General features: G+C 35.7%; 1 protein-coding gene across 2 annotated transcripts in view; it reads right to left on the bottom strand.

The window, feature by feature from the left end:
* LOC149806798 (uncharacterized) overlaps positions 1–12,207 on the bottom strand; it is a 76,370-nt gene extending 64,163 nt beyond the window's left edge. For both annotated transcript variants that reach the window (XM_089979295.1, XM_089979369.1), the window contains exons 1-2: positions 12,118–12,207; positions 2,468–2,788 (exon numbers count right to left, since the gene is read on the bottom strand). In XM_089979295.1, the coding sequence (XP_089835421.1) occupies positions 2,468–2,788; positions 12,118–12,196 (400 nt within the window). In that variant the 5' untranslated portion in view covers positions 12,197–12,207. The remainder of the gene's footprint in view (positions 1–2,467; positions 2,789–12,117) is intronic.
* Between the last annotated feature and the right edge of the window lie 2,360 nt (positions 12,208–14,567).

The raw sequence follows: 14,567 nt of genomic DNA, 5'->3' as shown, positions 1-14,567 counted from the left end.
ACGTGAATACCGGTGAAAAGGAACCAAAGTTAGGTTCCATATCTCAGCCATCCTTGTATATTCAAAAAAAAAAATCGGCACACTTAAAAGAATATGTAGTTGGCTTCCAATGTGAGCTTGCTAGACAGTAACTAGAAGAGACCAAACAACAGCTAATTCCTTTTTAAAAATGTACCCAGATGACATTTTGCTGAAATTTCAAAGGAAACAGATTACATCTGAAGCACCGATTGTTATGAAAGCGTACTCAGCAAATGGAAAAAAATCAGTTTCAATCATGCAATACAATTATTTGATGTTGCCGCCACAATAAGAATGGGCATTTGTCTGGTTCTCCAAAGCTGTCCTTTATCGGTGACTTCAATAATGCATGCACCCTTCATCAAAGAAAGCCAACTACAATCTTCAAAAAAACCAAAGAAATCTTCTTCAAAGGAAATCAGTAACAAACTTGAATAAAAGTAATGGAATCTGATGGATTTTTGCATTTTCCACTGGAACTTGTTAACTGTGCAGTGAAAGTTTCCTTTTTGCAGGGAAAAAGTTTATACTTATGAATTCTACCAATGGCAGCTTAAAACGTAAACTTACTTTTACCGACTTTTGATGTAATGAAAAGAAAATGTGCTTTGCCATTTGTTACGTGATTGTGCCATGTTTTTCCACTGGATTCAGACCAATATGACCTATGACAAAATTATTGAGTATTTTAAATGTGTGTCTGTACATATTTTTGATGGAAACACTTGTATTGTGGATTCAATATATATGATGAGATTCGCAGATGAGTACATGGTGTTGATACTCTATTCATGCTATACATTAGACATGTATATAAAACAGTATTCAGGGCCCCGAGTGGTCGAGTGGTCCAAAGCACTGACCGTTCCGGATCACTGCCATCTCACCTCTGTCTGCGTGGGTTCGAGTCCAAGGCTCGGCTAGTGTGGGTATGTGGGAAAGCCTGCCAGTAGCTTCTCGTGGGTTGGTGGTTCTTCCCTGGGTTTTCCAGGGTTCTTCCTCCACCAGTTATACTAGCTGCCATGTATAGCCTATCTTGTGCTGAAAAAACATATAAACAGTATTCACATATATGTACCAATTCCTGGTTCTCTAAATAAAGTAAACTATTATATATGTCTTCTCTGTTTTCACTACAGGTGTATTTCTCATTTAATATGCGTCTATTTAAGATGGTAACTGTACCAATGAAGCACATGTTTTACTGCCTGCATTTATTACTTACCCCCCTGCAAATTTTTTGGGGTACATGCATCATTTTCTTCAGCTAACTGACCTGGTTGCTTATAACATGGTTCAGTCTATAACAAGGTCGGGTTCTTTGGCTCCCAACTACCGTGTTATAGCGGGGTCACACTGTATTTTGTTTCTTAAGTCCTAGGACATATGAATTAGGTGAGAAAAAATTTCACTATAAGTTCTGCGACAGGAAAACAAATAATTATTTGATCATGTCCCGATATATACAGTAACAAGCTAGATGAACAGGCAGCCTAGTCAAATACCTATAAATCTGTTGCAAGCAGGAAACCAGTCTTCAAGGCAATAACTACCACAGATATACATCCTAAACCCTCCTCTAAGATACAGCGCTGTACAATGTCCTCATCATCATTATTATTATTATTATTATTATTATCAGTCCTGTATGGGATTGTTCCACGTGGGCTTAGGGACCATGTATACAAACATTCAACACATAGTACCAAAACTGACACTCTATATTCAAACATCAGTATGCATGATGTCCCTGAAATAGCAACTGCAATCATCTGCATTAGAGGAAAGCTTTCTAGAAAACAAGTCTGAAATAGTCTGAAGAAAAATATCATTAAGTGATTGAATCTTTGAAATAAAAATAATCTCAAACTGTTAAATTTTCTTCTGCAAATCTGCTCTCATTGTGTGACATAAATAGGACCACTGAAAGGTTGGCCAAACACTGGGATATTGGATGTTTGATGCAGAAAGATGGATTGCAGATGTGAGGAACTGCTGCAGAAATGATTTCATCCATTCATTGGCATCATGCACCAATCTTCTCCTGGGAACAATTTACCAGATGTCATTGAAGTAGCAGATAATGTTGATAAATTGTATGACACTTAAAATGGTCACTGCAGCTGTATGATGCATTTTAAATTGGTACATTTTTATAGCATGATACAAGCATATATCTAACAATGATATGAAATAATATGCATTTTTCAAGAATTTCAAAAGATCTGTACCTTTTGTTAGGGACTGATATCCTGCCCTTTCCAGTTGCAAGCTTGACCACCACCTAGTGTTCCTAAATCAAAGAATTTACAAAACTGATTGTGACATGCAGTAACATTATTTACAGATACAAATGAACATAGCAAATGTAACCAATAGTGTAAACATGTCACAACAAGTGGTGGATTTGAAAATAGCCATTTACATCTACATCTAGCATACTTACGATATACAGTCACTGTAGCACTTGCACTGTGGATAGTACTTCCAATTGTAAGAAAAATGTAGTATGTTCCACCATCTGAGACTGATGCAGATGACATTTTAATACCCCCATCTCCAATTCTTGTTAACCTTCCAGTATAAGCTGATGCTGCAGCAAAGCCAAAGGAGTCATCAGCTACATTTGCATATCCACCTGTTATACCTTTTTTCCATTCTGTTACTGAAACAGTTTCACCAGGATCACGTGTGTAGCTCCAAATTAGATATATCTCATTGTTTTCACAAGTAATATTGGATATAGGATTTTGAGTCCAAATCAAACCTAGGAAAAAAGAAAGGACAACAAGAATGATATTATAAAAACAGCAGAAGAACTAAAAATTGACAATGAGAGACTGAAAGATCCTAAGACCGCTCCACTAGCTGACATCTACCTTTAAGCCAAATGTATGGGCAGTTAGCCATAAAATCTATGTTTATATGATGGTTTCTGATAATAAAAAAAATATTTAAACTTATCTAAATAACAAGCTATTATGGATGCTGTATGGTCATCATCTATGCAAAACTGAAAGGCCTTCATGCCAGGATGATCTGCTGAATTTAGTCAACTTCTCTTTACAAATTTTGGAATCTGTTGTAGTTCAGTTGGTTGAGAACCTGTAATCCAAAGGTTTTGCTTTCAATATGCACCAAGGGCATTCATAATGACTTGCTTGATCTTCTGAAAAGGCGTTAGCTGCAATTTCCTCAGCATGATAAAGCCAATAATCAGAGATCCTGAAATTCTAATAACTCTTGCCAGATACATGTATTTTTCCTGAAAATTATTGTGATGGCCACATATTTGTAAAATTTAATATAAATGCATTCAAATGAGAGAAAACAAGTTGTGGCAAAAAAGGGAACAATGGATACACCTATTTATAAATTGTAATGGAAAATATATCATTTGCAGTTCCAGATTTGCTGTTTTAGTATTAATATTTATCCTTTATGAGCCAGGTTTCTGTCAAAAATAAGATACTGATGTTATGCTCAATGTTAAAATTGCAGATTTTTGTTTGTTTTTCTGGTGTTCCAACTGACTGGGCATTAAATGATGCAATACACAGTTGTTGTTGTGGTGGGGTTTAAAGCCATTTTTCAGCACATGATAGGCTATGCATGGTGGCCAGTACCCACATTGGCAATATACAGTATTTTCAGGGATGGTAGAAGATGTATTTGTATCAAGTTCTCAATGTTAACATAATGTGAGTTTGAGGTATTGAAAGTGCTGTTGAAAGGCAGTCTGAGCAATAATGGAGGTGATGGGGAAATAACTGATTTTTCAATCAGTGTGTTTCTAAGGTCCTGTTTGAAAAGAACGGTTATTTATATGCTGTTGGGTGCATTGTGCTGATGAAGAAAATGAGCATAATCATAAATCTTAATGTTAAGAGCTCAATACTGACTGAAGCACCAAGTACATGTTGTTTATGCTGCACACTGAGTCTGGACTATAGCTCTGAACAATAGAGACTGCACATGGTGGACAGATTCTCCAATATGGCAGACTTAAGTGAATGGAAAATCAGATACCAAAATGAAGAGTACAACAAAATGGATGTAATGAAATCACCAGACTCAGATGATGAAATGAATAAACTATCCAAATGCACAATAAATTCAGAGCAGCTGCTTCTAGCCTGTTAGGCAATGATGAACCAGAGCCGGACTTCATGGTCAAAGTAAAACCAGAGATGTTTTGATGTGGAGTAAATATCAGGATGTGCAAATAGGAACTGTGAAGGTTGATAGATGCAATGTGATCGGGACTGAGGAGGTGGTTTCATTTTAAGGCTGCTCCAGAAGAAGACTGTTTAAAGGGTAAAGATCAATTCTGATACAGATTTCCCCTTTTCATAAGAAACCAGGAAGATCTGAGAGTAGAACGTAGAAGACTGATCATTCATGACCTCCTTGCAAAAGGGTGTGCACATCTTGCCTTAATCTCACCAGATTCAACTGTTGAATGAATATGGGGGTCCTTGACAGAGGTGGGGTATTCCTACAACTTAAGCTGGTAACCCTCGCTCACAACTGAAATGACCCACCCAATGTCCATGATACTATCCCTAACCCTCCGTCCTTAAGAAAAAGGCAGGTTGAGATCTTTCTTCTTGAGGCAATTTGAGAATTTCCACACTTTTAGCCCAACTGATGAAGCTCTACTGATAATACCAATGTGACAAAAAATATATGCTGGGCTGTCTTGGCCACAACTTCCAGTACACATTGTAATGTGACCCGATTCAGTATGGAATCTTTCTGCATATTACTTAACGAAGTAGCAGAAATGAGGTCTGCATGGAAAACTATGATGACCAGAGCTGAGCTTGCTGCTCAATAGTTTTGATAGTTTCAATGGAAAGGTGTGTCCCTGCTTCAGTTGAAATACTTGGGGTACACCAGTGTCCAACTAGTGAGGTATAATGGGTCCCTTTGAGGAATGAATCCAGTAAGTCAAAACAGATAAAATATACCTCAAGGTAGACGGAAGACCAGAACCGCCTCTATGTTGTTGAGTGATATCTTTGCTGGCTGAAAATCTCTATTTTCTCAATCAATGAGGAATTAGCGAGAAACATGAGATCTGGTTGTGGATAAGCCCCAGGCATATTTTCCAAACTTGGAAGGATCTTCTTAAACTGTCCACAAGATAGTTTCATGTCCATTCTACCAGCACAACCTGAACTGATTTGGAATTCCACCGACCAGCTTCAGAGTATGGAAGGGATTTGGATTGGCATCCCCACTTTCTATTATCCCAAAGAACATGGAGAACATGTTCTCAATCATGTACAGGGTGTTATGGTAGAGTGGAGAAAGGGGAGAAAAGTATGATACCTATCTGATACCATGAATTTATCACTGATGTATATTATGTGACTGGTAGCAGGTGACTGGTATAGTCTGACTGGTCACTGGGATTAACTGACTTGTCATCATACACTGACCAGTCACTTTGATGAACTGATCAGTAACAGGTACCTGATGACCAGTGACCAATGCCTGATGTCTGGTTACCAGACACATCTTTGACTTGTGACCAGAAAAGTCACTGGTAAAAAACTGATCACTGGTCAATGACCAGTCACCAATCGCTGACTGGTCAAGCAATATAGATTTGTCAGAGCTTAATTCACCTGATTCATCACTCATCCAGGTTTGGCAGTGCTGCTTCTGCTCAGGAGGTGGTGATATGCTGCTCTTCCTTCCTTGCAGAAGGGAGCAACACACTGTTCTAAAGATGAGGTTCCACTTCTCCCTTTTTGAGGTGGAGACATTCAGTCACTCCTAAAGGAGGGACCTCACCTGATGCAGAAGAAACATTGTCCCATAGGCTCCTGTGACCTAGGAGTGCTCTTTGAGAAAAATAACTGGTCAACTCACAGGGGCTCTGCATGAGATAGACCTGAAAAATCAGAAGATGATGGGGACTGATGTTTCCTCTGTCCTCTATAAGTATAACTGGAATTGATTAAGATTCTGGATTTGATTTCTATGACATTTGATTAAAGGGATTCAACATGGCATTGAATAAGTATCAAATTCTGCACACAATCATAGCATTGTTCACTGGGGGAAAAGAAAACAGTGCTGATTATATATCCTATGAGATTCAAGTCCTTGACTGAGGGTGGTAGTTATGGCCTACCTGGTTTATGTCATGTTTTTAAGTAATAAATAAGTTCTTGATATCTGAGTTCAAGGTCTAGCCTTAATCAGAAAATTACAAAGCTCTGCAAGTGAACTTGTGACCAATATCGAAGTCATTTTATCATGTCATAGGTTTCATACAAAATTGGGGTAAACACAATTATTTATTCCTTTTTCAAGTTCAGTCAGTGGAATTATTTACTGTTGTGTTCAAATATAATTTGAGAGGAATCATTTTGATTAAATTATTCATTGGAATTGAAAAGAGTTCACTGACTTTATGGAAAAAAAACACTATTTTGGGATTCATTCAAAGACATTTTGGATTGTATCATTGTGATACATCAAGACTGTTGGTAAATCAACCTATTCAAGACCATTGGTACATCAGCACATTCAATCCTGGAAATCATTTGGAACACTCTATACTTTTTTCCTGATAGAACTTTTAGGACTATTTGGGATTTAATTCACAATAATGTAAGTTCCTCTTAAATTTTCACTTTGCAACTTAAGAGCAATAAATTTGTTGATTTTACTAAGTTATTGGTTTTGTTTTTTTCTGTTAATAGCCCAATCAAGACATTGTAAGCTATGAAAAAAGCAAGTTCACCTTTACAAGCTTAAGGGGGTAAGGTCAAATTTTTAAAAAAAGATAAAATTTGTCACACATATAAAATGACTTGTACTCTACATGAATAACATTTAAGTAAAACAGGTAGACTTTTCAGTGAATATAGATTGTGCAATATATAACACTATTTGGTGTGTTCTATGAACATGTGAGGCAGTCTGGGTGGTGTCCTTTCTTGTGGCCACACTTTCTCACATGCTGTCTTGACAATGTTCTCTGAAATAAAAATTATCTGAAACAGAACAATAATTAATGACAATATATACTGTTACATGTGAAACCCACCTGTTTGCATAGAGTGCTATACACACACCCAGTGTATTGGCACAAGGTAAACAATGAATCCACACAAGGAATGTATGCCTTGTCTTAACAATTGTTAAACCAGGTGTATTGTTCTCTAGGAGCAATGCAGACACACACACAATAATGATGTCATGTAAATAACACAAACTGTTATTATTATACAATGGTGAAAAGGAAAACAAACAACAAATTGACGTGTAATTATTTAAAAAGAATATAAATTCCTGTTAATTATGAATAAGGCCTATGTTTCATTATTTCTTAGCACAACCATAACCAATCTGATACTGATAAGGATTTACTCTAACCCTTAAAGGGGTGGGATACAAAATGGCAACTTAAGGGGTTCTTTCCAAAACTATTTCTACAAAGGGGCAGAGGTTACATGCATATAAACCAAGATAACTTAGAAAGAATATTGCTGAAAGGAAGACCACATTGCGGTTCTACCTCACAACAAGCAATTTTTCTCAGGTCACATTATGTATGACATAACCACCATAAAAGACAACTCCTAACTCTGTGGGAGGGTGCATTCATATTAAGCTGACAAGTTTTTCAACATGAAAAAGTGAATAGCCTTAGGTAAGTTATTCCTGCTATGAAATTTACGTGCCCATTAGTCCACACTCAGTTCTGTCCTTGTCACTGAATCTCAAACATCTGTAATGTATATTGCACGGTAATCCATACGGTCAGTAATAGGTTGGCCTGTCCACATTCCAGAGGATACAAGATTCTTGCGTGTGGCATATCATATCGCACCTGACACTGTGAGAATTATCTGAACAACCCAAGTTAATTGAACCTGTGATGCTGTCAGTGGCAGTTCAAAAAGCAGGTCGGACGTGACAGGCATAGTTGTATGGGGTTACATTCTGTTGGGGTTTTCACTCACCATTCAACCAGGTGACTTGATGTTGATTACGCCCACAACACCTGTGTATCTGCCATGCTATAATAATCGGCTGACTGATATCCATCCTGAACTTGGTTATTTTCACTTCCTGAACTTCAGAGGTAAATTGTATAAAAAAGAGCCAACAACTTTTTTTTACAATTTATATATTTGGTAATTTATTCATTGCACTCTCAGAAGCTGGTATTGTCTAGTCTGGCAAAATTAATTTTCCCTATTTTAGTAGCTGCTACGGATGGTGTACTTTAGAATAATTCAGGCTGATTTTTTTTAGCATAAGGGAGCAGTCATTTTAGGTAGCAGTGTGCTTAGATCATGTACAATTTCCAAAAGTACAATATCCAAAGAAATGTCAGCCACATTACATTAAAGTAGAATAGAGGTATGCCAACATTCTCTCCACTGAGAATGTTTTAAATGCAAACAACTTCACCTTACATACGTCACTCTCTAAAAAGTACATAATAACTGGTGAGCACCCCCTTAAAGAGAATGTAGGTGTTATTATTATTGTATGATTTTTTATTGTATCGCTGAAACATTTAAATCGCAGGCATCAAAAGAGTCCTTTTGAATAATTCTCCTGTATTTCCCCCCACAGAACAGTATTTATTAGTGTCAGAGTCTCTAACAAGTCTAGCCCTCCCCCATGATAAAAAGTGAGCTATTTTAAAAATGCACATTACATTTTGTCAACATAGCAACCATTGTTATGCTGAAAGACAGGAACATGAAACTTGCCAGAATTATTCCTGAGATGTCAATGATAAATTTTACAGTTTGAAAAGGAAGGAATGGAAAAAGACCTTTCAAAAAAGTGCTAGCTCCACTTTGTCATTTTCACTTCCTGAACTTCAGAGGTAAACGGTATAAAAATGAGCTGAAAACGTTTTTTACATTTTACGTATTTAGTAATTCATTAATTGCACTTTCAGAAGCTGATATTGTCTAGTCTGGCAAAATTATTTTTCCCTATTTTAATAGCTGCTACGGATGGTGTACTTTAGACTAATTCAGGCTGATTTTCTGAGTACAAGGGAGCAGTCATTTTAGTTAGCAGTGTGCTTAAATCATGTAATATTTCCAAACGTACAATATCCAAAGAAATGTCAGCCACATTACATTAAAGTAGCATAGAGGTATGCCAACATTCTCCCCACTGTGCATATTTTAAATGCAAACAACTTCACCTTAGATATGTCACTCTCTCAAAAGTATATAATAACTGTTGAGTGCCCCTTATATGATAAATCCATGAATTTCATTTTTAGGCCATATACCAGTATAAAAATAGTTCAGAATGATCCAATTCAAAATATCACATATTACATTAATTCCACATGTCATACAGATAAACAATTGACATCCACATTTTTGTGATTCACAATATCCTATACCAGATCTAATGTCATCTGGTACAAAGTCCAAGAATTCATCCTCACTGTCTGATGAAGTTCTGAAATTCTCCATCATAGTCTAGTCATTGTAAATTGTCACTGTCTAGTTATCATACATATCATTCAACTCCATTTCCGCTGCTTCACTGTCATATGTAGGTGCTTATGTAGAGAATGAACTTGGGCTCTGTAAGTAACAAACTGTGTGAAATCTAAGGACTAAAGCTGTAACTGAACATGTGTTGATTGTGTAGCAAGTTCACAGGGAGTTCAAATAACCACCCTCTGCTACTTGGCAATGAACAAGTATCAAACTGGCAGCTCAAAGAGTTGTCATATGGGAAAACAATCTCAAACATTCATTGGTTATTGTTGTTGTGGGGTTTAACGCCATTTTTCAGCACACGAGAGGCTATACATGGCGGCCAGTATTAATGGTGGAGGAAGAACCTGGGAAAACCCCAGAAAGAACCACCGACCCACAAGAAGCTACTGGCAAGCTTTCTCACATACCAACATTGGCCGAACCCAAGACTCAAACCCACACAGACAGAGATGAGATGGCAGTGATCCATAACGGAGAGTGCTTTAGACCACTCAGCCACTCGGGGCCCCCAAACATTCATTGGAAGATGTACAACTGTACTTGCCACTTAATTAATACATGTCTTAAATTTGTGGCTCGATCAGATTGATTGTCAACCAGTAAACAAAGAGAGAGCTGCCTTTACAAGCCATGGGCTTATTAAGCCACATGCGTCAGCAAAATGTTTGGGAAATATTACTTCAGAATTATACTTACTGAAAAGGAGAATATAACTTAAAACTGTTACTGCATCAACACAGTGGTTATATAGCAAAACATAATATTAATGCAAATGTATACAGGTTGGTAGGAACTGCACAAAAATGGAAGTAATATACTTGGTAGGTAAACACTCACAGTAAACAACATTGATAGACACGGTAGGCAGTATTTAATTTGCCCATAGTATTTTCAAGTTATTAAAATCTGAATAACTGTAGACACAAGTATTGTGTAATGAATACCATCATGAAATGGATAAACACTGTGCATACCATATACACATTTCTGAATGGAAATAGAGGAATGAATCACATTTTCAGCATAAAAGCTTGACTAATAAGTGAGTACATATCGTATACTGAAGCAATTGTTACATTATTCCACACGGTTTCAATACACTTAATGTGTGTCTCTCAACACATTGTGTATTATTACATCACTGCTTGTGTTGAATTGGATACATTATAGTTGTACTGTTTATTCAAAATTAAGAAAACACAAATATTAAAAGATTTCATTTTTTGAAAAGATTTACATTCATTTCTATTGTTCTTTTGTCACTAGATGGATCAATCAATAGATTTACTTACAGCGGAATGCACGAAAATAAATTCACAAAGGTTAATCATTCCTAAACAAGAATTAAATAAGTCTGACACAAATTTTTAAAAAAAGAACGTAAATGAGAACATGAGTGTTTGCAGTTTGTGACACACTTTACAAAATATAACTTGACATTTCACTGCCTGATTTGCTTAGCATATATCTCCAGACAACAAATTTATTCCATGTAGATGATGGAACCTCCTAAGCAATCCATAGCTTGCCATGAAATCATAGTCATTATCCATATTTTTGCTATTTTCTCTGCCTGAGACATCAAAATTGTTCCAGACATAGAACACCTTGTTCATATTGCTGTGTAAACACAGTGTCATCTAATTTCACCTTGTTTGCAGTTGATGCCCTTTTTATTTTTGAACCCAGTATCAGAATTAAGATCATGCAATTAATCCAAATATTTCTGCTCATCCTTGAGCCAACCTTTCCATGTCAACTCTGCATTTTCGAATTCACTATAAACTCAATCTCACTTCATCATTATGAACCCTATCTATGACAAAAAGCTTTTCATTCACCAAGTATGCTTTTGAATTGATTTCTTTACTCTTCATCACATTTACAAGTGCTGAGGACACAATACTTTATTAATGTGTGTGTGTGTGTGTGTGTGTACATATATGTTCAGTACATACAATTTCAAACCATGTTTGACTTATCCAATAAAATTAATTGTGAGACATGATAGTGATCACAATAGCTTATGCATGTAGGATTTGCATGCTGCTGAAGTTCTTTGTTCTACCTCCCTTACTTGATTTGATACAAAAGAGTTACTTAATGTGATAATACAGGTCTCTTTTAATAAATGTTTACAATGCAACAAGAACTTCCCCAAGTTGTAGATCAAAAACACAGCCAGCACTTATTAGGTTCTCACATAAGTGCTCACGGGTATCAGTGTGACTACTAATTGACTCTTTTCATGTTTTAATAATAGAGAACATGCCATGATCATACCATTTACACTGAAACAGAATTAAAAGATTAACAAATGGGCTTTTCACCTGACATTTTAACTGATGTTTCTTTATTTCAATGTTACCACCTATCTGCATTTACCAGAGCTTTTCACTGATTGCTATTTCACCATATTATTTATATTGTGTTGAGAAATACCACCCCAATAAATCTAACAAACTTTTAGGGCAATAGCCTCAATTTTCAATGATAAAATAGTGATATGTCAAGGTTTCATGTATCAAATCTGATCATGATTTTCTTCATATTTAACAAATACATGCCATTTTTAAATATTTACCTTTGACATTCTGTGAACAAACAATCAGCAAGAAAAGAAGTCTGATTTGTTCCATCTTCTCAAAACACCTTATAAGCATTTATGCAATACCTTCAAAGAAATAAAAAATACTGATATTAAACCAAAGTCATCCTCATCATAATAATTAGCTACAATTTAATAAATAACTGATTTTTATGTCCAGAATAACAATATTTAATTTTACTACAATTAAGCTACTTCAGGTTTATAATTCTGGTGAGGCTGTACATTGTTAAATTTCTTCAACATACAGATTTCAGAAAAGTTTCAAAATTCCAAAATACATAATCTATATGTTTAATGAGAACTGATTTATACTTCAATGCCAAATCTAGAAAATTTTTGTTTGTAGAAACATAGCTCAGCACACATTTTTCCATCAATGGAAAGGAAATGTAATCAATCCTTGGCAACTTTGACACTGCCACAGTGATTCCCTGACTTGCAAGAAACAGTGATGATTACACAAGATTTGATGGTCCAGCAATGATGTTTGTCAACCATATAACTAATAATGCAGATAACAGCATTCTATTGGAAACATCAGAAATGCTGAAGGAGATGCTGAAACACCCAATGTAATTGGCTGCAATAAAACTTTAAACCTTGGAATTGGACAGCATCAACAACTCTTTGGATCCTCATAGATTGAGGTTTACTTGTATGATTCACATACATGTACTGTATTTGGGATGTGTAGAGATGTTTGCAATTTATTTTGGAGGCAAAACACATGGTCACATTAGTTCATATCAATAATGCCAACAAAGCAATTCTGGCAGACATTGATGGTAAAACTGTATTAAAAACATTGACTTTGTGGATGCCTGTGCTAACTCCTTCACTGACTACAGAATCACATTTGTTGTCATTTATGAAATCTGAACCGCTTTAATACTTTCATTTTTTGAGCATAATACAGATGTGCACCCAACAAGTATGAAAAAAATAGGAAAATACTTTCAATTATGTAAAATAAATTGCAAAATACCTTCAGGCAGAGGTCTTCTATAAGAGTTTTTATGCAAAATGAACTTGCTTTCAATGGTGCCATGCACAGGTGAAAACATCATAAAAATTAACCTGGATTTGAGAACAGGGCCTGCATGTACTCATTGGGCTGCATCTGTGATGATCCCCCAATCATTCATAATACATTATTATATTTTGACCCATATGATCTTGGACCACCACCTGAAGTTGTTAATTATTATCCAGAGGTGGTATTGATATGGATCTAAGGAGGTTTTGACCAAAGCAGATTAAGCTGAATTTACCAGTCATGCTGCTGATGTTGACCCTAGTGAACTTGTGATTTTTAAGAACTGGCAAATTACAAACATAAAATATTGACATTCAAAATATTATCAGACAGAGGTGACCCATGCTGCTGCAAAAAATCTGGCTGAGATGACTTAAGATGATGGAATCTGCGGCTCTGGAATGTTAAGATTTTAAAAAAATAACACTGATGTAGCTGAAGATGCCATAAACTATATTTCTTTATAACACACTTCGCTATAATATAATTTGGGATATAACATGGTAGTGCTATAGGCTACATAAACAAATCTATAAAAACTATCATTTAAAAAAAATATTAAAAGAAATTATTTTTAAGATCTATTAACTGGAAACTTTCCGTCAAAACGAATGTACCTGATTTAGACATGACTAGAACCTGTCTTTTAAAGCCACAGTTTAACTACAATTAGTCACTACAGTGGTCCCCCTCTAATACAGCCACCCCTTCTGCATTGGGAAAGTGGCTGTATACGACAGGTGGTCTTTCCAGAGGGGGGTATATTTGTGGGAAGCCAGTACATGTAGTAAGAAAGCTATAAATAACTTCAAAGCATTTAATATCTTCATTTAAAAGTAGCACTGACCATTAAAAAGTTCTACTTAAGAACTGACTCATTCAAATTAACATTCATTAACAGCTCTTATTGTTAAGCGTGAAATGTGACCTGCACATTGCAAAATGGTTCATAAATGTCATTTAAATCTTGGTACATACACTGCTTAACATTAAAAAATATTCGCTTTCCATTCACTCCATTTTCCAAATGCCACAAAAAAATTTCCTTATCTGTTATAATAATGCATATTTAAGTCTTCTCAACATAAAATTTTTCAGCAAGAACTCTTGAACTCTCCCATAGTTGTCAAGTCGAATAACTTTTACTCTTTCTTCTAAAGTATTAATTATGTTTATGTGATGACATGTTCAAGTTTTGTAACAATTTATTCTTGTGTTGCTAAATGTTCAGTACTGAAACTTAATTATGCAGACAAAACTTTCGTAGAAGCGACTAAATGCCTTGTTTATAAAGGAATTGATACTTGTAGTGATGTACTGTCACATGATTTTTTTATATTTGTCTGGTACCCTGTTTTGTTCAAAGTTAATTTCTCTATGTGTGTTG

The sequence above is a fragment of the Sinohyriopsis cumingii genome, chromosome 1 (genome assembly GCF_028554795.1).
Source record: "Sinohyriopsis cumingii isolate HCF-2022 chromosome 1, ASM2855479v2, whole genome shotgun sequence".
Classification (NCBI taxonomy): Eukaryota; Metazoa; Mollusca; class Bivalvia; order Unionida; family Unionidae; genus Sinohyriopsis; species Sinohyriopsis cumingii.
The sequence above is the reverse complement of the archived record's forward strand: the minus strand, read 5'-3'. Positions and strand labels throughout refer to the sequence as shown.